The sequence below is a fragment of the Sander lucioperca genome, chromosome 4 (genome assembly GCF_008315115.2).
Source record: "Sander lucioperca isolate FBNREF2018 chromosome 4, SLUC_FBN_1.2, whole genome shotgun sequence".
Lineage (NCBI taxonomy): Eukaryota > Metazoa > Chordata > Actinopteri > Perciformes > Percidae > Sander > Sander lucioperca.
This window is the reverse complement of record NC_050176.1, coordinates 21,424,313-21,448,507: the sequence shown is the minus strand read 5'-3', so window position 1 is coordinate 21,448,507 and position 24,195 is coordinate 21,424,313. Positions and strand designations below refer to the sequence as shown.

At 41.6% G+C, this 24,195-nt stretch overlaps 1 protein-coding gene across 6 annotated transcripts in view; it reads left to right on the top strand.

Moving 5' to 3' along the window:
* abcc10 (ATP-binding cassette, sub-family C (CFTR/MRP), member 10) overlaps positions 1-24,195 on the top strand; it is a 28,717-nt gene extending 4,522 nt beyond the window's left edge. For all 6 annotated transcript variants that reach the window (XM_031299901.2, XM_031299904.2, XM_031299903.2 and 3 more), the window contains 19 exons: positions 814-1,041; positions 2,146-2,302; positions 3,715-3,872; positions 5,148-5,227; positions 6,009-6,180; positions 7,168-7,266; positions 9,172-9,361; positions 11,024-11,101; positions 11,524-11,712; positions 13,416-13,554; positions 13,928-14,120; positions 14,882-15,225; positions 17,608-17,777; positions 17,855-18,015; positions 18,916-19,169; positions 20,507-20,652; positions 21,364-21,461; positions 23,177-23,289; positions 23,482-24,195. In XM_031299901.2, the coding sequence (XP_031155761.1) occupies positions 814-1,041; positions 2,146-2,302; positions 3,715-3,872; positions 5,148-5,227; positions 6,009-6,180; positions 7,168-7,266; positions 9,172-9,361; positions 11,024-11,101; positions 11,524-11,712; positions 13,416-13,554; positions 13,928-14,120; positions 14,882-15,225; positions 17,608-17,777; positions 17,855-18,015; positions 18,916-19,169; positions 20,507-20,652; positions 21,364-21,461; positions 23,177-23,289; positions 23,482-23,617 (3,105 nt within the window). In that variant the 3' untranslated portion in view covers positions 23,618-24,195. The remainder of the gene's footprint in view (positions 1-813; positions 1,042-2,145; positions 2,303-3,714; positions 3,873-5,147; positions 5,228-6,008; positions 6,181-7,167; positions 7,267-9,171; positions 9,362-11,023; positions 11,102-11,523; positions 11,713-13,415; positions 13,555-13,927; positions 14,121-14,881; positions 15,226-17,607; positions 17,778-17,854; positions 18,016-18,915; positions 19,170-20,506; positions 20,653-21,363; positions 21,462-23,176; positions 23,290-23,481) is intronic.

Genomic DNA, 24,195 nt, shown 5'->3' with positions numbered 1-24,195 from the left:
ATGAAAATAATCATTAGTTGCAGCCTTAAAGCAAATCGCCTAATCCCTGTTTAAATATTTGTTAAACCCACAGACGTAAAGGCTGACCAATACCATTGATTTATGAAAAAAATATGGAAGAAAATATGGAGAAACAAGGTTTCTGCCCAACAGTCAAGATATGATATACTGTATATAAAAAAGAAGTGGAAGTGCATTCATTTAGGATACATTTTGTTGTTTTTTTTAAAGCTTAAAATACTTTTAATTTATAGTTAATTGTTCATTTCTAGTGAAATGATATATATAAAATCTTTAAAGGTGCTCTAAGCGGTGTCACGCGTTTTTTAGGCTACAACATTTTTTGTCACAGATAGCAAACATAGCTAGCTGCCTGTCCCCTGAACACACTGTAAAAAAACGCGGTCTCTGTAGACAGCCCAGGCTCCACAAACGGCAACAAAAACAAACTGGCCAACCTGCACCACCAAACATAACAAACAGTGTTCCAGCCAATAACAAGAAGGAGTTGGGGTTGGGGGTTGGGGGGTTAGTGCATGGAAGGGAGGGTGAGGGGACGGGATGAGGAAGAGGAGGAGGGAGGAGAAAGCTAGCCTCCATTTAGTTTGACAATACTTCAAACGTCAACAGTGAGTAAGTGACGTCACCCAACGTCGCTTAGAGCACCTTTAAATTTAGTAGTTTGATAGCTGTTGTATTTCATTTCTCCCTTTGTGTCCTGTTGCCTGCCTACTATTGAGTTCGGCAGTATTTACCCAAGAAGAATGTTTAGATTCAGATTGTTCTCTTAAATCTGTGATTTTTCTGTCCCAGTTAATGACGGAGATCCTCTTTGGCATTCGCATCATCAAGTTCTACAACTGGGAGCCTCATTTTACGCAGAAGGTCTCCGACTGTCGTAAACAAGAGCTGTCCCACCTCAAAGCCCTCAAGTACCTGGACGCCATGTGTGTTTACACCTGGGCTGCTCTCCCCGTGGTCATCTCCATCCTCACCTTCGTCACGTACGTGCTGCTGGGAAACCAGCTGACTGCAGCCAAGGTGGGGAAGCTTCTTTTTTTTCTTCAGATGCTTTGAAATAAAACTGTGTTGAAGCAAACGGTGAGCTGGGAGGGGATTATGAATTATTTTAACAGCTGTAGTTTTAAGGCTTGCTGCACACAAAGAGCTAAGAATGCATTTAATCAAAGCTCCTTCAATTAAAGGGATGGTTCGAAGTAATTTCACCCTAGGGTCCTTTGCACCATGACCTCGAGTCAAACAACCCCCCGGAAGCTTTTTTCCCTTGGTCGAACATTGGGCGAGTTAGCGCTATCAGCCGAATGGCTTAGTGCAGGCGCTAATGGAACCAAAAGTTCAGAACCTATTTGTACTACTGTAGAAGTTTGGTACCATTCCGGGCATTATTAGTGGGGTAATTTACGAGATACACTTTTGGTTCCATTAGCGCCTGCACTAAGCCATTCGGCTGATAGCGCTCAATGTTCAACCAAGGGAAAAAAGCTTCTGGGAGGGGGGTGTTTGGCTCAAAGTCATGGTGCAAAGGACCCTAGGGTGAAATTACTCCGAACCATCCCTTTAAATTTATCCATTGAAGATAAGCAGGAGTGAATAAGTAATTCTGTTTCATATCTAACTGTTCTCCAACTGTCTTCATCATTCTGAAACCAGAACACAACAAATGTTAAGGATTTTCATTCCTGTCACCTAAAAAGAGGCAAAAAAAATTTGTCTAATGTTACTATTTTTAAGTTAGGCTTCATAACAGCCTCCATTGATTTGCCGGTCCAGTCAAAAAGACTGATGGGAGCCTAAAAGAGTCGGCGCTTTTGTGAAAACATTCGATGAGAAGCCTTTTTTTTTTTTTTTTTTTTTTTTTTTTTAAAGATTATTTTTGGCCATTTTTAGGCCTTTATTGACAGGACAGCTGAAGAAATGAAAGGGGTGAGAGGGGGAATGACATGCAGCAAAGGGCCGCAGGTCGGAGTCGAACCCAGGCCCACTGCGTCGAGGAGTAAACCTCTATATATGGTCGCCCGCTCTACCAACTGAGCTATCCGGGCGCCCGAGAAGCCTTTTTTTAATGCAGGTTGCAGTATGTGTGATGACTCAGTGGTAAATTACACCCCCTCCTCCCCCCTGCAGGTGTTCACCACGCTGGCTCTGGTGGGAATGTTGATCATCCCACTCAACGCTTTCCCCTGGGTGCTCAACGGCATCCTGGAGGCCAAAGTGTCTCTGGATCGAATCCAACGCTTCTTCAAACTGACCAACCAGGATCTGCAGGCGCACTACGCCCTCGGTAGGCTGCTGCTCTGAAGTCTGTGTGTAGGTGTTTTTGGGGTTAATCAACGACCAAAAAACAGGCCATAGTGTCGTATTTATTTAATCCCATTTTGGTCGGTCTGTTGAAAACAGTCACTGTATAGAAACATAAAACAATATGTGACGTTCCACAGCATTTTAAGCTCTTTTGATTTACAACTTTATGGATCATCACAACCAGAACTGTTAATGTTATTATTTGAAAGGGGTGTAAAGTAAGTAAGTCCAGTAAGTAAGTTAGAAACCTCAGCAAATGCACAGCTGATCACTGAATCCTGATTAGTTTCTTGTACAAAACACTTAAATTGACTGGCCTTTCAAAGGTTAATAAATGTTATTATAATTATATATCATTATAAATAAGGGGTGGGACAAAATATTTATACGGCATTTATATCGTTGTCCTGCTCTGAAAAGATTTCCCTGCTCCCAGCATCCCTACTTCCTGGCTCCTCGAGGTGGCGCTCAACTAGGCCTGCAATAAATCAATTAATCGCATGATAAATAAAAATGAGCTCGATCATTTTTCCGGACGCGATAATTTCCATTTGCATGCTTGTTTGTTTTTCTCGTCTCTCTCTCTCTCTCTCTCTCTCTCTACCAAAGAGACTGGATGACCACTCCGGTGCATCGGTGACCCCTCTCGGTTCCTTAGCGTAACGAGGAGTGAACCCTCATGTCAGTCACTTGTGGTCTCTGTGTGGGGAGGCGGGACTCCTGGCGTAGCCTACCACAGAGTGCAGCAAAAGAGCTGCGTGAGGAGTATAGCCAGAGAAAATGCTAGTTGAAAGTTGGAGGAATAAAAAAGAAAAAAAGATGGAATTGGTTTCAAAGCCAAACGCGACAGCTGCAGTGTGGGAGCACTTGATGAATGAACGACAATATTATCGTTTATCGCAATAATTTCATGGGACAGTTTATTGTCCAGCAAAATTTGTTATCGTGACAGGCCTACGCTCAACACATGAATGAGGGAAGCTCGAACATAAGTTAACTAGCCGAAGAGGAAGAGGTTTTCAACCGGATGGCGGACAGCAGTTTGAGGAAAATAACAGATGCCCCAGCCACGTTTAAGTCCAAAGTCTAAATGCATGGTTGCTCAATAGCTCTGTAATTTTAATTTACAGACTGAAAAACTTGTGCTGCAGAATTGTGCTGTTTTCTAACAATTTGCAGTGAATAAAGAGAGAAAACCTGCACTTAACCATTTCACGGGCATTTTGTGTTGATAGTTAGACCAATATCGTGATACATCATTATAGGATTGTAGCAATATATTGATTATCGCAGCATTGCTGTATCGTGATATTATCGGTATTGTATCGCGAGGTACCCTGTGATTCCCACCCCTATTATAAATAATAATATTTATTTCCCTATCTGTCCTAGTGTCTCCTGAGGACAGTCAGACGTCGATCCTGTTGAGCCAGGGGACATTTTCCTGGCAGGGGCCCGACGGTCCCAACCAGAAGAAAGAGGGAGAAACTGAAACTGGAGCCGCTGAAGGGAGTCTGCTGCTGCACGGTCTCACTCTCCACATCACCAAGGTACAAACCGTCTGTTAACTCATATAAAATATGTGAATTACTTTACTGCCTTTGTGTTGTCTGTTCGTGGTTCAGCGCCCCCAGCTAAACCAGTGCGGAGGAGGGGATTTAAAAGTCTAATTAAAATCAAATTTCCTCTAAAAAAGAAAGCCCTAGAAACATACATGTGGTTAAAAGAGAATCAAAAATACAAATGTGCTCAGACGGCACTGGAACAAAACAATCCCACAACAGTATTTATACAACTTCTTCTTTTCTTTCCCAAAATACTTTTTAAGGAAACTTAATTGAGCTGCAGTTCTTTGTATAATAACTTTTTTGTCGAATGAAAGCTTGAATCTAAAATTCAGTGGTGTGTCTTTAACATAACTGAAGTCAAATAAAATGATTGGTCACCTGGATAAAATGTAATGCAGGTTTGAATTAAAGATCTATTTCTTTAGTGAAAGTTTTTAAAGTGCTCATATTATGCTCATTTTCAGGTTCATAATTGTATTTAGAGGTTGTACCAGAATAGGTTTACATGGTTTAATTTTCAAAACACCAACTAACACCATATTTTTGTTGTACTGCACATTGCTGCAGCTCCTCTTTTCACCCTGTGTGTTGAGCTCTCTGTTTTAGCTACAGAGTGAGACCTCTCACTGCTGTAACATCTTTGTTGGGAGTCGCACATGCGCAGTACCTAGGTAAGGACTACTAGCCAGTCAGAAGCAGAGTATGAGGGCGTGCCCTGACAGTACCTAGGTAAGGACTACTAGCCAGTCAGAAGCAGAGTATGAGGGCGTGCCCTGACAGTACCTAGGTAAGGACTACTAGCCAGTCAGAAGCAGAGTATGAGGGCGTTCCCTGACAGTACCTAGGTAAGGACTACTAGCCAGTCAGGAGCAGAGTATGAGGGCGTTCCCTGACAGTAGCTAGGTAAGGACTACTAGCCAGTCAGAAGCAGAGTATGAGGGAGTGCCATGCTAGCAGCTGGGTAACGTGTGTTCCAAAGTGACCACGTTTGTCTCTGAAGTAAAGGCTGGACTACAATAGAGCTGTTTGGAGCAGTTTGTGAACAGTGTTTTCTGTTGGAGATGGTAAGTTCCTTTGGGGTGGACTTTGGGCTTTTTCACTTTGTAAACCTATAACGTGAACAAAAAGATATATAACACAAAGGAAAGGGAAAAAAGCCAAAAAAGCATAATATGAGCACTTTAATGTTGAATCTTGCCGTCAGTGTGTGGCAGGTTAAGAGCTTTAACGTAAAGTGTTGACGTCTGTCTGGTTTAGGGCTCTCTGGTTGTTGTGGTGGGGAAGGTCGGCTGTGGGAAGAGTTCCTTACTGGCTGCTCTCACTGGAGAACTCAACAGGTACATTTCACTTACACTACATTCATCCTTTTCCTGTCCAGTAAAAAAACATGTACTGTATCTCCAGATGTGTCGAATGCTCGTGATAAACTGAAGGATGAAGTGTTCCTTCACGTGTTGAGACAATTCTCCTACTTCTCAAGCTAAATAAAGTCCTTAAAAAGCATCTTGGATCAGCTGGAAAATGCATCGTCACAAAGCTGAAAACAGGGCTGTTTTTCTGACACCATGAAAAGTCAGCTTTTGAATGAAGGACTTTTTATTGCACTTTTACTTAAAACCATAGTGCGCAAATATTTCATATCAATGAACGTCCGTTACTCCATTTCCTCTGAAACATCACTTGAAATATTCCAGTGGACATGGTTACATTGAATGATGATTCATAAGGTTTGCTTGCATTGTGGAGTTTTCGAGATCATATTTTCTACCAGAGATAGAAAAGGAATTGTAACTCGAGGGTTAGTGAGTGCCATACAACTTTACAAATTAATTAACAAGTATGTAATTTATGTATACGTGTTCTTGTATGTTTTTTTTCTACACTTTCACGACATTAGATGATACTTTTCATCCCAACTCTAGAACTAGACTTTTCTGTCCTTCATAGAAGCTACTTTAATAGATAGGAAGAAAAAAAAACACTTTTAGGTCTTCGAACAGTGTTTTGAGTCACAAAAGTCACAACGCTCTTTGCTGTTGTGCTCAGGTGAGATTGAATAACTTATGTTATGTGCATAAGAACATCTGAGATTCACCAGTCTTCCTACTGTCTGTGCAGGAGGAGTGGAGTGGTGTATGTCGCAGGCAGAGAGGCCGGCTTCGGTCTGGCGTCTCAGGAGCCGTGGATCCAGCATGCATCAGTACGGGACAACATCTTGTTTGGCAAAGACTACGATCCCGTCTTCTACCAGGCTGTGATACAGGCCTGCGCTCTCTCAGACGACCTCAACGTACGATTACTTTACCCTTTATGTCTTTTCTTGATTGTGTATTACTCAGGGGCGTAGCACAACATTCTGGGCCCTGTAGAACGGCATTTTCTATGGGCCCCTCCCCGCATCCACAGCTATTCATTCTAGCATCTTTTTGGGCCCTCCTCACATGAGGGCCCTGGGTACTCAGTCCCCTTTTTCCCCCCAGTCCGACGTCCCTGGTATTACTACCTACTGTGTCTTATTGATTCTTTGGGTTATTCACAGTGTAGTCTGGTTTAACGGAAGAACATTTCCAGGATGAAGCCAGGTCAGACTTTGTCCCCCACCTTCCTCTCTCTGTGTGTTGCCGTTCTCAAAATCCCTTCGCTACGGGAAACAACAACAAACTTTGAGCTAGCAAGCTACGCGCTGAAAATGGCAAGTTTTAAAGAATATTTGGATCGTGCAACATAGAAGTCCTGCTTGGTTCTTTCAGGAATGATTGTAAAGATTTACAAAGAATATGTTTACGGCATTTACTGTCTAACTGGGACGTTTTGGGACAGATTGCTGGGGTTGCTGTGGACGAAGTACACACGGTGATACACTGGTAAGAGCTAATGAGGTTTAACCATGTATCCGGCTAATTTAAATAGCTCACGTTAATTTATTGTGTGAACAGTTAACGTCATTTAATATTGTATGTGGCCACCAAAACAAGTTCCTTCCCGAGACCTTTCTCGGTGCTGCCTCCGGAGCTTAGCGCCGCCCAAGAGGATTGTGATTGGTTTAAAGAAATGCAAACAACCCAGAGCGTTTTGCATTGACCCCAGAGGAGGAATTTGTATCAGTTTGGACACTCATTGAGCCTTTCTCATAAGCTAATGTCAGGCCAAAGCAAATAGATTAGCCTGATAAATTTCAGCTTTTCAACTGTACACAGTTAGAGATAAGTGTGCTTTGTATACAGCGCATGTGATTATTCAACATTTATAATTAACTTGTTCTAAAATGTGTCTTCAGGTTTTGCCAAATGGTGACAAGACAGAAGTGGGAGAGAACGGAGTGACCCTGAGCGGAGGACAGAAGGCTCGACTAGTCCTCGCCAGAGCTGTTTACATGGTCAGTCCTCTGCACACACCGGCCATCTGCCTTCAGCTCAGAGAGACATGCAAACACGTGTTCGTCTGCAGACAACAAGGATAAAAGCACTTCAGAATGTTGCTAGGGCTGAAGATTATTTTCATCGTTGATCAATCTGTCGATTATTTTCTGGATTAATGGATTAATTGTTTGGTCTATAAAATGGTGAAAACTGTCGATCAGTGTTTCCCAAAAAGCCCAAGATGACGTCCTCAAATGTCTTGTTTTGTCCACAACTCAAAGATATTCAGTTTACTGTCACAGAGGAGAGAAGAAACTAGAAGGTATTCACATTTAAGAAGCTGGAATCAGAGAAATTAACATTTTAATTTACAAACCCCAATTCCAATGAAGTTGGGACGTTGTGTTAAGTGTAAATAAAAACAGAATACAATTATTTGCACATAGTTGACAACTAATCCATTAATTGATTAATCTTTCCAGCTCTAATTTCGTCTGAGGGAAATAGCTCAACGAAATATTCAAATTAGCCTTTTTTTCATTTCCTAAAAAACAACAGTTTTGGACATGCAAGGTTTACACCTGACACAAAATGACTCAAACCAATTAATCGATTATCAAAATAGTTAACTAATCCATCAATCGTTGTTCCTCTAAATGTGATATTAATATGAATTGATTTCTGTTGCATGGATTGATATATATATATATATTTTTTTTAAATGTTAAAAAACAGATACACATGCACTGCTACAGATGTTTTAGATTTGATTAGATCCATCTTTTATTAGAAGAAGTTAAGTTGGTGGTTTGAGAGGCCTGTCCGTTAACCCATACGTTAGCTGTACTGTCTACATGTAGGACACTAAGTCTTGTCACTGAATGAAACCATTACTGTTATGTAAAACATATAATAATAATTATGGTGATTTTTTTCCCCATAATCGAGCAGCACTAGTTCAAGCTCAAATAAAATCAGGAAGGGCGCCTGGGTAGCTCACCTTGTAGAACACGCGCCCATATATAGAGGTGTACTCCGACCTGCGGCCCTTTGCTGCATGACGTTTCCCACCCCATCCCTCTCCCTTCATGTCTTTAGATGTCCTATACAAATAAAGGCCTAAAATGCCCCAAAAATAATCTTATTATATAAAATCAGGAAAAGCTCTCCGATAAAAGTTTGTTTTAAGAAGGGACTTAAAGGTACACTGTGTAGTGTTTGAAGTATTTTATTAGCTAAAATCAATGTCTTCATTCATAAATATGTCCTCATTGGTGTAAAATGACCTCTGCCAATGATCTGACTTATCCTCGTAAGCGAAGAATTTCTTATCTGTATTTACATCGGACGGGCAAGTCCAAGGAGGCTTCCAATGTCGTTCCGCCATGTTGAAAAACTATAATGGCTGAGAGGGACGTAGAGGGACCTGTCTAGCTAATCCACAACGCGTTTTCGATCAGAGCCAGCGTCACGTGACTGAAACCAGCTGAGACGGAGAAGGAGATCAGTGAGAGGCGCTTGTCACCGCCCCGGCAAATGTGAAAACCTGCAACTGCCCTTTAGTTCATAATGGAGGATCATACTTATGCCGAGCCACAGGAGAAGGAATCCTCGTCGCCAAAAAAAATGCGAAAATTGGAAGACATGTTGTCGTAGCTTCTTGGTCCATAACGGCTACCGTAGTTGCAACACGCATTTGAAAAAGCGAGGCACTAGAGAGCAATATTCGTTTGAATGCAAACTACAATTTCACCGCTAGATGAGAGGAAAGTCCTACACAGTGTACCTTTAAAGGAGATCACTGACTCATCGGACCTGATATCCTTATGCCTTATAGTTTACAACAATGAAACCAGAAGAACATAGTACAATCAGCAGGTGTATCGTGTGGTGCAACTCTCTCCTTATTATTTTTTTTGCAGGACAAAGACATCTACCTCCTCGATGATCCGCTGGCAGCGGTTGATACCGATGTGGCCGAACACCTCATGAAGAGATGCATCATGGAGCTCCTCAGGGGGAAGACCAGAATCCTTTGCACACACCGCATAGAGTTTGTCGACAAGGCCGACATGGTCGTCCTCATGGACAATGGAACCATCGTCAAAACAGGTAGAAACTCAAATCTGGATCTGACTGGTGGAAATGTCACATGTGGTTGTTTCATTAGATGCTTTCATGATCTTGGTTTTATTTTTCAGTTTAGTTTATTTTGAACATGTTAAAAAAAAATTAAAAATAATAGATAAATAAGAACATGTACATTTCATCACAATCTTGCAAAATTATTGTAAAAGATTCAAATAAGGAATTCCCATGTTCAAAAATGAGTAGGAAGAAAAAAAATAACTTTTCTGGTCCAACCCCCTTTTTCAACATTTCTACTTTAGTTAAATACAAAACAGTTTGATGCTTCACTTATTTATATATGTATACATGCACATACATGTACAGTATATCTACCTACCTACACACACATTTACACACGCATACACATAGACACACATGCATACATACATGCATACACACATACTGTACATATACACATTTGTTTTATTTTCCGTCCATTTACTTCTTTTCCTTCTATCTGCATCAAACCGAATAATAACCCATCCAAACTTTCCCGTATCCATTCACTATATTCATTTGAAATAGTCTCTTAAACTTGCTCATTGTTGTACATGATTTCATCTCTTCACTGCAGCTGTTCCATAAATCAACTCCTTTGGTTGGGATGCAGTGATATTTAGCATTTGTTCTTACTTTTATCATCAATCACAAGTACTGAATTGTCAGGGTTTACCAACAAATTCAGGGCAACTTATTGTTTATGATTAATTATGGTGGACCAGACAGACAGATAATATATATATATATGCAGTGTTTATCCACTGCAGGGTCAAAAATACTTTCTAAAAAGATTTTCTACAATGTCAGTTTACTGCAAGTTACATATATGTTGTTCTGTTAAGTTGCTAAATGTCAGAAATAATTCATTTTGTAAAAAATCACCAACAAGACGTCAGCCTCCAGCAGCTCTTCTGCAAAGACAGGGAATCTGTGGGATGTCTTCAAAGCACAAAACAGGAATTGTTTATACTTTATTTCCTCTGTGCTGATCGTTTATTTAATAGTATTCAGTATTTAGTTTATTCACTGCAGGGTAAAGCATACTTTCCAAATATTTGTGTAGATTACAACAAGGAATATATATTTTCTGTCAGGTTAAGTTGCTACATTTCAGCTGTAACTTACATCATTTTGTAATAACTTCATTAATAACTTAATTAATAATTTAAAGGCTACAACAACAATACGGTATTATTTTTACGTTGATTCTGAGACATAGTAGAGTATAACAATTATAAACCAGTGTGTCACCAGCAAGACAAGAAAGCTTTTATACAAAGGCAGAAAAACTGCAGGAATTGTTCATACTTAACTAAATAACTTTATATCCTGATTCTGATTTTTTTTTGTATTTAGGTTACTTCATTCTACAGCATGTTGGCTGTACCCAGGAGCTTTTATAAGCTCTTTAATTTCTCTTGACGCTTCCAAATAAACATTGAGAAAATACATGGAAGAGGAAATGCGAAATGTGCTCTTACAGTTGAAACATGGTTTGTTGTTGAACCTATAAATGCTGACTGGATGTCTACAACTTTCAAAGCCAATTTATATTTTCTGAGTCAAAGGACTCTGTTAACAAGGCACTACAATTTTGGAGCCCTTTATTTATTCCACCTGTCCTGTTCCTTTGCTGTTGAACAGGCACACCAGCAGAAATCCTTCCTTTGGTCGAGGCCATGCCGAAGAAACGGAAGAATGACCACAACGTGAAAGAGAAAGGTTTGTTCACCTCGGGTTAAAACTGCTGGGCTGAAAAAGGAGGGATGTACCAATGCAGCTTTTGATTTCAACCACTTTGGTCCAGACTGAAATATCTCTTCAACCGATGGATGGATTGGCACAAAACTTTGTACAGACATTAATGGTGCCCAGAGGATACATTTACATGAATATATTTTTTCTTTTATGCCTCCATGTTGGCGATAGCCATGCCTGGAGGCATTATGTTTTCAGGTACTGTGACTGAAATTGGGTTACCACTGTTGCCAACCGATCTAACTTTTTTTTAATGAACTTTACACGTGCTCTAACAGCTGGCTCAGAAAACCTGCATAAATTCTCCAGAGCAGTGTTGTCGTTTTAGTCTGGTATTGCTGTAGAAAAATCGGATTATTTTCACGTCCCTTCTTGGTTTTAACCAGATGGCGTGGAGCAGGAGGAGGAGGAGCCGGGTTTATCTCCTGATCTGTGTGTGGATGATGACCCCAACCTGTCGGGGGCGGAGCAGAAGCAGATGGGCGGGCTGGCGTGGAAAGTTTACCAAACCTACTGGGTTGCTGTGGGCGGAGTGCTGGCCGCCTCCATCCTGATGTCTCTGCTCCTCATGCAAGGTTTGGACCGACCGCTCGGCCTTTCAGCGCGATCTGTGCACAATGATGTCGCTCGGCAGATGCTCACGGTCATTTGAAGCGCATCACATTGTGATTCTTATTTTACAACTTAAATAGGTTTATTTAGTATATTTAATGCATTCATTCATTTATTTATGTCCATAACAGGTTGGTCTTTAAAGGACTAAGTCGATCCAACTAATGAGCAATCAAACACTAAACAAAGTAATGCACAGACAATTACACAGACAAAACACTTTTAGGTAATGGAGGAATATTTTATTAAAGTGCCCATATTATGAAAAAATCACTTTTTCTGGGATTTGGGGTGTTATGTTGTGTCTCTGGTGCTTCCACACACATACAAACTTTGAAAAAAATCCATCCATGCTGTTTAGAGTGAGATACGGTTTCTGAATGTGTCCTGCCTTCAGTCTCTGGGTGAGCTGTTCAAAATCGGCACGGCTTGTGACGTCACAAGCCGAAACGAGCAGGCTAACCGCAACCATTAGCTCGTTAGTATGCTAACGCTAATGCTAACGCTAGCATGCTACCTCGTTCTCAATAGCAAAGCACGGCTACAACACACACAAGTTCACCATAATCTACAAAAGAACTACTTCCATGTGCGCCCTCATTTAGAAGTCTCCCAGCTAATCCTGCCTTGTAACTGACCAAAGTTGTAGAAACAGCCTTTCTTTTACTGTCTATGGAGCTAGCTAGCTGACATGATCTACATCTGAGCTACTGCACATGTGCAGTGCAATCAAAGATAGTACAGAAGAAGAAGAAGAAAAGAGGTCTCACTCTGTAGCTAAAACAGAGACCAGCTGAAAAGAGGATCTGCAGCAGTGAGAGAGAGCGGTGCAGTACAACAAAAATATGGTGTTTTTTGAAAATTAAACCATGTAAACCTATTCTGGTACAACCTTAAAATACAATTATGAACCTGAAAATGAGCAGAATATGGCTGCTTTAAGAGAATGTGTGTATGTGCTAGTTGCGAAAGAGCTGTGTGCAGTCAAATTAAGGAAGTGGTTAAAAGTACTCCGGGTGATCTCTTTAGTGATGAAAATAGTGTAGGCCTTATATGGCATAAAAGTGCATTTTTAAAGGTTAAGAGAACAAGAAGAGGAAGTTGCACCAGACAGAAGACCCAACCCTGGCTGTGGTGTATGAAGATAGCAGCACACACACACACACACACACACACACACACACACACACACTCACACACTCTGCCTGGAGGCGAAGAGGACACCACCCGGTGAAGAGAGAATAAGAACAGATGTAAACTTAACTCGCATTAATAACCTTAGACTATCTTTGGCATTGTTGCAGCTTTGAGTGGCTTTAAGACTTTAGTTTTGTCAGACTTCACTGTATATATAGAAAATATGGGCGCCTGGGTAGCTCACCTAGTATAGCAGGTGACCATATATAGAGTTTTACTCCTCGACACTGCGGCCGTGGGTTCAACTCCGACCTGCGGCCATTTGCCGCATGTCATTCCCCCCCTTTCTCCCCTTTCATGTCTTCGTCTGTCCTATAAAAATAAAGACCTAAAATGCCCAAAAATAATCTTAAAAAAAACAACACAGAAATATTAAAGTTTTTTCCTGTTTTAAATCCAGATTTTTTAACAACAAACTGCCGATGTGTTTGTTTGTGTGTGTGTGTGTGTGTGTGTGTGTGTGATTCAGCCTCTAAGAACGTTTCCGACTGGTGGCTGTCTCACTGGATCTCCGAGCTGAAAAACAACGGTTCCACTACAACAAATGTTTCTTCCTCCGCTGCCTTCAGCTCACCTCACCTGCTTCTCTTCTCACCTGTAGGGTTAATGTGAGTTCTCCAATCATTGAGATTTTTTTAATTGAATGAGAACAAATTAAGATTGATGCAGAAGACGGTCAAGTTCAATATCACATGTACACAAATGTTGAAAAGTTATGAATCAGCTATTTCATTGATGTTTTTCTTTTTTCCTTGAATAATACCTATTTAAACAGAGATTTAAAAAAAACAAAAAAACCCAGTAAAATTCAAACACCAAATAGTTTTGGTTATGTTTTTTTATTTATGATGTCTTATTTATTCTTCTGTACAGCACTTTGGTCAACTTTGGTTGTTTTAAAGTGCTTAACAAATAAAGTTGGATTGGATTGGAAACGTCACCACTTAAATCTTTATAAAACATTCACATCTACCCACCCAGATCTCCTCTGTCCTCACTGCAAACGTTCACTTCAAGCAACATGAGTTCAGATGTCAAGTTTTACCTGACGGTGTACGCCTCCATTGCCACGGCCAACACCGTCTTCACCGCCCTCCGAGCCTTCCTGTTTGCCTACGGAGCCATCTGTGCCGCCACAGCCATCCACAACAGACTTCTGGACCGGGTCCTAAAGGTGCGTCCTTTTGAGGTTTGAGCCTCTGAGCAACTGTTGGTGCTCCCCCGAGCTGAGCCAGTCAGGGTCGAGCAGATTAAATATGACTAGGGCTGCACGATATGAGGAAAATATCTAATGCCGATTGATTTGACTGATACTGCGATTGCGATGTGATTCACGATATTGCGAGGCAATCAGTTTTGTATCGTTATTCTCATTTTCATCAAACAATATTAAAATGAAAATGATTATAGTGTGATTATTGCGATTATCTGTACCAAACAAAGATGTTTTCTTTAGTCTGTAGGATAGTAGGATATGATTTGAAGTTTGACACATATTTTGCCTTTAACATATATTACCTGCAATTTGGATATTGCACCAGTCCATATTGCGATTTCGATAACATTGCGATTAATTGTACATCCATAAATATGACTAAACATAAACGTAAGATATATATATTTTTATCTTTAACTACCTAAATTGCGATTAGGGCGCCCAGATAGCTCACTTGGTAGAGTGGGCACCCATATATAGAGATTTACTCCTCGACGCAGCGGGCCAGGTTCAAGTCCGACCTGCGGCCCTTTGCTGCATGTCATCCCCCCTCTCTCTCTCCCCTTTCATGTCTTCAGCTGTCCTGTCAAATAAAGGCCTAAAATGCCCAAAAAATGATCTTTAAAAAAAACAAATTGCGATTAATTGTACATCCCTAACTTCCTTGGTTCATTTAAATGTTAAAAAACCTTACCTTCCTGTTTGCACCCTCCCCTCAGGCCACAGTGTGCTTCTTCGACACCACCCCGATGGGTCGCATTCTCAACCGTTTTTCTTCGGACCTGTACACTGTGGACGACAGCCTGCCGTTCATCCTGAACATCCTGCTGGCCAACGTTTTCGGTCTGCTGGGCATGCTGGTGGTGATAAGCTACGGCCTCCCTTGGGTCCTCGTGCTTCTTCTGCCCCTGGCTCTGGTCTACCACCGCACGCAGCACTTCTACCGACACACCTCCCGGGAGCTGAAGCGCCTGTGCAGCATCACTCTGTCGCCCGTCTACTCGCACTTCTCTGAGACGCTGACTGGGCTGGGAACCATCCGGGCCAGCGGCAGCTCTGCCAGGTGAGAGACAGGAGGACAGACCTTTTTAGAGCCTCAGATACTTTAATCAGATTGTTCAGGCACATACCGAAATCTACATTTGAGATTAAAAATGCATTTGGATTTCAAAAAACGTTGCTGTGGTTTCGGTCTAAGTGAGTGGATTTTATTTTTGAATCTTTCCTGTGCTTCCTGGTCCAACTATCACGCTCCTTATCTGTGTGGCTCTAAAGACTCCGTACTTTAGAGATACCAAATCATGAACATTTTGATCAAATCCATCCTGAAATTATACCCTGCCCACATCTTCTGTTTCAGTCAGAGATACATCACGTTACAGAAGCTATAAAGTTAGATGCCCTAACCACCGTTTCACTGACTACATTAACATGCACATTATATTTCGGCTTTTGCTTTTATTCCGAAAAAGATAGTGTTCCGACTAAGCTGTTTATATGGCTAATGAAAGTAATATTCTCATTTACATGCAGCTGTGCAAAATAGGATTTTTTGAAAATGTTCCACCGGTGGCGGACTTGTTGGAGCGTTCAAACACAGCCTCTCTCTTTCATTCCTTCAACCACCTTCTTGAAAAGGTTGGTGTTGCGATGTTTGCGCATATCCAAAAACCTGTTGATATCCAAGTCTTTGATAATCTTTAAAAGTAGCGGTGTTTCTCCTTCTTTTCTTTTGGGCCATGCATCTCTACCACAGCCCTGCAAACTGTTGGCTGGATGGTTTGTTTACAAAAACCATAGCAACGCACAGAGCTGACCATAGGCCGTAAACTGTCACAAACTGCAGTAAAAACCCTGATTGAGACGCACTGTATACCAGTGGCGATTTCTTTAAGACTGCAAGGGAAGATCGGCTTCCCCTAAAATGTCAAAAAATGAATGGTCAAATATGTACTATTGTGTTAACATTTTATTGACTAAAATTGCTTTAGAACACGTTCATCTCGAAGACGAGCTGCATATAGCAGGTCAACCGACTCGATTTCCTTCTCATACATTCCCGTAGCGTCACAGTGCATTTCCCTGTTGAAGCCTGGCCTCCATTGACTTCAATGGGGCTGCTTTGAACAGTTTTTTTCAGCGCTTCCATACTAGACGGTCATTGGATAAATGCTGTGATTATGTCCCACCCACGGACGCTCGGGCGTCTCTGGGGGTCAATGGAGGAGTGGGCTGGCCTGGAATCCGGGCTTCTGCGTGATGATTGGAGGGTCTGTCGAAAGGCTGCATCTCCTTTTGATTGACAGCGATTTTGTACTATCAAAAAGTCGCCGAAGCTATTCGAGCTCAGTCCCATCGCCGGTTTTGCAAGTGTAGTCGAAAGACAAACTGCTGCAACCTATTTCTTGGTATTTGCTTGGTGAAATTGCTAGCCAATTTTCATCATACATTTCATATAATTATACACCACATTACTTGTTTCAGAGAGAGAGAGAGAGAGAGAGAGAGAGAGAGAGAGATTGCAAAAGTTGCAAACACTGCAATACACTGTCAATATAAACATTATTGAAAATATATCAGTATACGTTAAAGAGCCCCTATTATGTTTTTCCTGTCTTTTAGTGTGTTATATAGTTTTGTACATATGTAATAGATGTATAAAGTACAAAAAAAGCACATTTCACTCCAAATGGAGCTTTCTCTCGCACAGACAGCACTTTTTCTCAACTGCCTATGTTATGGCCATCACTTTGATTCAGGGAGACTGAGGTCTGAACTTCAAGTCCTGTATTCAGATTAGGACTTGCAGGTTAACAGGGGAAAGCTGTGTGATTACTTGGTGTTCCTTAAAGACATGGAGTTGGACAGTGCAATGCCTCAGCTTTAAAAACTGTTGTCATTAGTGGCAACAATTGGAGCTACATCTGCAGGTGTAGAAATGAGCTTCTCCTGTTTAAAGCGGCTCGAGTCCTACAGCCGTAACACAATGGGCCAAGGCCGTTTAAGCAGCCTAGCTCTGCTGGCCATTAAAAGGACACTGGTCAAGTCAATGGAAAAGACGCCCAGTTGGTACGACAGGGTCACAGAGCATTTTCTTGCAAAGGAACGTAGGGCAGAATTGACGTATGAATAAATGGACAATTTTTATGATGTAGGCCGAAAATGAGCTTCCCCTTTTTGAAAGGCCAGCAGTCACCACTACTGTATACATGTCCAAAGAATGCTTCTAAAACCTGAATAATACCAGCAGATCCCACACATCGCATAGTGCTAAATTCAGAAAGAGGCCTTATTCGGAATATCTAAACGAAATATGTTGTTTACATGACCTGTATCAAATTTGGAAATTATGAAAATATAAGTGTGCATGCAAACATACTTATTGTGTCTTTAAAATTGTCACTCTTAGCAGTCACTGACTTAAAGACTCATTTTGTTGTTCCAGGTTTGAGGAGGAGATCGCCAGGCGTCTGGAGCAGAACCAACGCTGCCTGTTCCTTAGCAACGCCACCACACAGTGGCTGAGCATCCGCCTGCAAATGATTGGTGTTGCTGTGGTGACCGGCCTTGGGGTGATCGCTGTTGTCCAGCACCAGTATAATTCTGTCGATCCAGGTGAGTCCGCAGCTGAGTTTGGTGGCTGTGCACCAGTAATAGGAGATAATTTACATAATGTGTGTTGCTGGCTGCAGGTCTGGTGGGTCTGTCCCTGTCCTACGCCCTGTCCATCACAAACCTGCTGTGTGGCCTCATATTCAGCTTCACCCAGACTGAGATGCAGCTGGTGAGCGTGGAGAGGACTGAGGAGTACTCCACCGGCCTTCCCACCGAGCCACAGCACCAGAACACACAGGTCAGACCGACTGCTGCACTGCCACAAACTCACACTGATAATCAGTAAATAAAGAGGGGTGTTAGAGGAGCTCAGTCTAGTACTGTAAGCTACTGTGATGGTTAACCCAGGAGTAGTCACGCATTGCCAGACCATCCTCCACAGCGCTGCAAAGGAAGGTCTGGCTAGTCCACACAGCATTCTGGGATGAGAGAGAAACGTGCTCTGGTTTATTGGCATTTCTTTAAACCAATCACAATTGTCTTGGGTGGTGCTAGGCACTGCACAGAGCCCCGGTGCCGCTGCAAAATAGCCTGGGGAAGGAACTTGTTTTGGTGGAACGTGTGCGTTCACAAGTTGTCTTAGTCGTTCAACAAAAAAACTCAGATTGGACAGATAGTCTAGCTAGCTGTCTGGATTTACCCTGCAGAGATCTGAGGAGCAGTTAAAGGACAAATCCGTCGCAAAATGAACCTAGGGGTTAATAGCACATGTGTACCGACCACTAGCTTTATAAGCTAATTAGCGGTTTGCGCTAAAACTGGTCACATTCTATTAGCATGAAAACATATCCCAGAGAACGGTCGACTCGGTACACGTGTTATTAACCCCTAGGTTCATTTTGTGCTGGATTTGTCCTTTAACCATAGTCCTCATAAAATCCATCAGAGTCTAAAATTCCAACACAAAGAAAGCGTAAGCTTGGAAAAACCTTGTGACGTACATTACCATCATTCATTTTGAAATTTGATGGCCTGTGCAACAAAAGAAGACTTGGATCTGTTTAGACTGCCATCCATCTAATAAAATGCAAAAGAGTTAAGTTAATTTGCCAGTATATAACAATATTTGAGGGTGAATTTTCCCAAAATTATTATTCCTTCACTTTTTTTCACTTTGCCCTCTCTGATTCAACATCAGCTTTCCCCGGCGTGGCCCGAGCAGGGCTGGTTGGAGTTCCGCGGCGTGGTTTTGGTCTACAGGGACGGTCTTCCTAACGCCCTGGACGGGGTGAGCTTGGTAGTGCGACCTGGGGAGAAGGTGGGCATTGTGGGACGCACGGGCTCCGGAAAGTCCACCCTGTTCCAGGCTCTGTTCCGTATGGTGGAGCTGAACCGGGGTCAGATTCTCCTGGATGGGCTGGACATCAGCTCCGTGGGCCTGTCTCAGCTCAGGTGAGCCTGAAGTGGCCGTGGCTTTGGAGTGTTAACTAACAAGGAGCAATCAACACAGTTTGAGAGATAAAGGGTATTCGCTGCTCCAATGATACATATTCTGATCAGGGCTGCACGATATGAGGAAAATATGCGATAACGTTGTTGAATAATGCGATAACAATATTACTCGCGATACATAAACCGATATTAAAGTGTACTATTTTCTGCTGCTTTCAGTATTCCTCTAAAATTCGGAAAATTGCGTGTTGAATTTTAAAAAAAAGATTGTAACATTATTTTATTCAACGAAAATAACATTGAATTAAACATTAAAAAAAACACCATTAAGAAAGGAATGACAGTTAATGTGTAGTCTTCTACTGATACTCAATATTCAACTAATTCAAAAAAATCTCTGATTGTCTTTTGCGATATGTCGCAGCCTTTCGCGATGTGTTTATTACGCAAGTTGATAACGCGATAACGATCAAAAAAAGATATATTTTGCAGCCCTAATTCTGATTGTAATATTGTTTTGTTATTTTCATGAGGGGGTTGACTTTTCTGTGTTCCATCCAAAGATTTATTACATTTTCCTTTTTAGTTCAGTAAACTGGAAAGTGACTTGAAGTCTAAACTTCTCTTGAAAATATAGTTTCTTTGTGTTGTATTTCCAGTGAGAACTCAACCCAGACTTTGGGCTCTTCTCATTTCTATATTTTGTTCATCTCCTTGTTGTCCTCCTGCCTGTGAACCGGAAACCGGCCTCCCGCGCCGCCTACTTGAAGGATGTCTTAACTCTAAAATTAATCTCGAGGAGGGGGGGGAGCCTTACCAGAGGAGCTGTGAGCGAGGATGCACAGGTGTTTCCTTTGCGGAAGTGTTTTCGGGACCAACGGCGTTTAAAAGAGGCGTGACACACAGCTGGAATATACAAACTGCGCCACACCTTGCATTAAAATGGCGGCTCCGAAGCACGTAGATGTCTCTGTTCTCTCTCACTCCTCTCTCCTTGTGACTCTTCCTCGCCACCTCCACTCGCATTTCAGATGAGAGGGAATAAGACACGAGGAGAGAAGCGAGGAAAGGAATCGAGGATGTACAAGCGGGGGATAGAGGGGATACTGCTTGTTTTCAGTTTCACACGTATTAAAACTGAGAAACGAGCCTCATATTTCTGTCTGACTGCCCTTAACGATTAATCCTTGTTTTTCATACATTATCTAAAGTTTAATTCACACTTTGATGATGCTGTACAGTGTGATAAAAGCATTCAGTGACAGTTCAAAGTTGACACTTTTGTGTGTGTGTGTGTGTGTGTGTGTGTGTGTGTGTTGTGGTGGCGCCCTCTGCAGGTCCAGGCTGGCCATTATTCCTCAGGACCCCTTCCTGTTCAGCGGGACCATCAGGGAGAATCTGGACCCGTGTGGGCGACACTCAGACCAGCAGCTGCTGGACGTCGTAGACCAGTGCCACCTCAGCTCTGTGGTCAACAGGATGGGTGAGAGACTCGAGATTTAGGGGGTGAACACATGTAATGAGGAAGAGGAATTAATCGAAGTGAGGCGATGAGATGGGATGACAGTGAATTGAGGATGAGCCGTGCGATGCTTATTGAGATAAGGTGTGTCTGTTTTGAAATTGATCCACCTGACTCACAGTACTTTTGTTTCACAAAGTTCACTCCACCCTTCATCACTCCTGTCTGGTAACATGATCAGTGAGAATGGTACACCCATGACCGGTAGCCAGTCCATAACAGACACTTGATTATGTTACATAAAGTCACGTTATAGGACACAATTTACATATCGTCTTTGTCTTCTTTTCATCTTCCTCCTCCTCTGTTATGTTTTCTTATTTAGCTTGGAAAGAAAAGAGGAGGACGGAGAAGAGGAGGATGTGACGGGGTTTAATTTGGATGCAGGAGAAATGGCCACTCTACTCTCTCTGCACTATTAAGATTTGAACATAAAAAAAAACAGCTTAAAGTGTGCTGCCTCTGCAGCTGATGTTGTGTTAAATGTTCTGTGTGCCACATCACAAAAGGCTTCACAGTGATGTATCAGCATAAATGAGAGATGGTTGAGATGATGGTGTCAGATTCAGGCGACCTTGCTAATATATTGTGTGTGTGTATGTGTGTGTGTGTGTGTGTGTGTGTGTGTGTGTGTGTGTGTGTGTGTGTTGTGTGTGTGCGTGCGTGTCTCAGGTGGTCTGGATGCTGAGGTTGGGGAGAGAGGAAGATCCTTCTCAGTGGGACAGAGACAGCTGCTGTGTCTGGCCAGAGCTCTGCTGACCCAGGCCAAGGTGAGACCTCGCCTGTATTATTACACCGAAACTCACAACGCAGAGGAGCTGTTTGAGCATTGTACCCATGAGGACGCAGCTCACCATATTATCATTTGTTTGTTTTATTTGTTTTTCTTTTAACATGTCATGATGTTTTTTTTATATACCCTGGGGTTTTCCAACCATTATAAGGCTTAGGCGCAGCACCCAAGCCCTTTTTGGCACCACCTAAGCCAAATGAATGTACTTTGTAAAATCAACACGTTCCCCAGTGGACTTCTTGAGCAAGTTTTTACTTTAAACTTCCTGAGTGTTATTTTTGTATTATCTGCTCTAGTTTTTTCAACATTTTAGACACAGATGTGGTACTAAATAATGGTCCAAAATGATGTAAAATTGCATTTTGTTTTTTTATTGATAATGGAACAATTATTTGAGGGAGGACCCTTAAACCCCTCGCCAAATATTTGCACCCAAGTCTAAGTCAAACCTAGAGAAAAGTTAAAGTTGTGATTTTTGAAGATTTCACGATGTACAGTATCTGTTCATAGTGCAACCAAACAAACCAGTTTTCCATCACGCCTTGAGCAGCTGGCATCTGAATTTCATGCTGCTTTTTCTTTTTACTGTGATTAACAGTTTCCCTCCGGTTTTTCTAAGAAAAGAATGCAAAATACACAAAAAGCTGTGTATCATTCAACACCCTGTCACTTGCGATGACATGTTAGTATTTACATTTTAGTTTATTTACACTTGGCATGGGAAGGTTACCGGTTTCAAGGTATTTCAAAAAGTCGCGGTTTCAAAATCACTGAAACTGTCTGTCATACCGTTCCTAAGGTATGAGCTGTTTTGTGGTCAAGGACAGAAAGTGCAGTTTAGTAATCCCTCTCGCTGCCAGTGTACAGTGTTTTTCAAATAAAATGCATTGTGTTCAATGAAAAAAAGTTTTTTACACAGACATTTAAAAAAATAATACATTTTAAAGCTGTAATTGCAATACGTGAAATCGTGATATTTTTCCTGAAGGTTATCATACCGTCAGAATCTTATACCGGCCCACGCCTAGTCTACATTGACTTACAGCTGCTGCTTTTTCCGTTGTACAGCAGCATGAGACACTAAACCTTTAACAACATTGGTGGACACAATAAAAACTGCACACAATGCAATTCAGTTCTATAATCCCATCCATGTGCATCATCTTGTGCAATATAGTTTCTTTTAAGCACTGCTGGGAGGGGCATTTGAAATTTCATTGTATTAATTTTAATATAATGACAATAAAAAGTGTGTTGTCCGCCTACCTCTTACCATCGTTTCTAGTAATTCCTACACTGATGTTACCCTCTGTTTCTGATGAAATCTCAGCATTTGTAGCGGATTTCCTCATCTGTGTCCCCCCTTTTGGGACAATGTGTCTGACTCCAATAAAAGGAATATATATCCCCGCACATTCTTTAAATTGGTATTACATTGATCCTAAGGAAGAGCCAAATAAGAAGATAAGATAAAGTCAAATACATTCGTTTAATCAGTCAAGCATCGGAGTTTCAATACACATATCTGCGGGATCACAAACCACGCAGAGACTAAGTTTCCCTAGCAACAGACAAAAAGCTGGAGCCGGTCCACGTATCTCTAGACTTTCAGACCTTATTATATTTATCTGCAAATAGTAAGAACATTATTCTACACATTGGAACTCAAGACACTGGTTTCCCCTCATGTAGGTCCTTTGCATTGATGAAGCCACAGCCAGCGTGGATCAGAAGACGGACAAACTGCTGCAACAGACCATCCGAGAGAAGTTTCAGGACATGACCGTCCTCACGATTGCACACAGGTGAAAGCTTTTCTGATTTAAAATCCTGTCTATTTTTCAAGACGTATTATTACATCCAACCATGGACAGATGTTACAGAATTAGGTCTTTTGGTAATTTTTTTTTTAAACCCTTAATTTAAACTCTTGGCTCATTCTTTACATGGAAATGTGGGAAAATATCTTTTTTTTTGGTCTGTGTTTTTGTCTCCAGGATCAACACCATCATGGACTGTGACAGGGTGCTGGTGATGCATGCTGGGAAGGTGGTGGAGTTTGACACCCCGGCTGCTCTCTGTCAAACTGACCACTCCATCCTCCAAAGACTGGTCGGTCAGACAGGAGAATGAGAGGACTTAAAAGACACTGGAAGGAAGGAAAAAAATATTTATTTTTTTTATATTTTTTAGAACTCGCTGCCTATTTTTCAGCACCGTCCTCCATACACTTTTACGACTTTAACAGCACACACATGAGTGTGTTCGCAGAGTGAAAAACTCTTCTACTGTTGGAGCAGAGGAGCGGGGAATGCCTTGCTCCAGGGTTCTGTTTGGACTGGGAAGTGATGATATGGATTTGCAGATCATTTTCTTATTTTGTGCTGACATTTAGTTTCTCTTTAATTGATAATTTCAATGCTTAAATAGCATTATTTGAAATTGTCCTTAACATCTATCCATTATTTGTAACTGCTTTTCCTATTCAGTCGGGGGTGGGGGCTGGAGCCGATCCCAGCTGACATGGAAAACTTGTTTATGTACTGTATACATAATGGCAGAGAACAAATTACAGAATATATAAGGGAAACTACCTTTTAGAGAAGAATGTTTACTGAATGTTAATTTCCTTTTCCCGGGGGCACGGTCGCCAGTTCATCACAGAGACAGACAACCATTCATGCTCACATTCACACCTACGGGCAATTTAA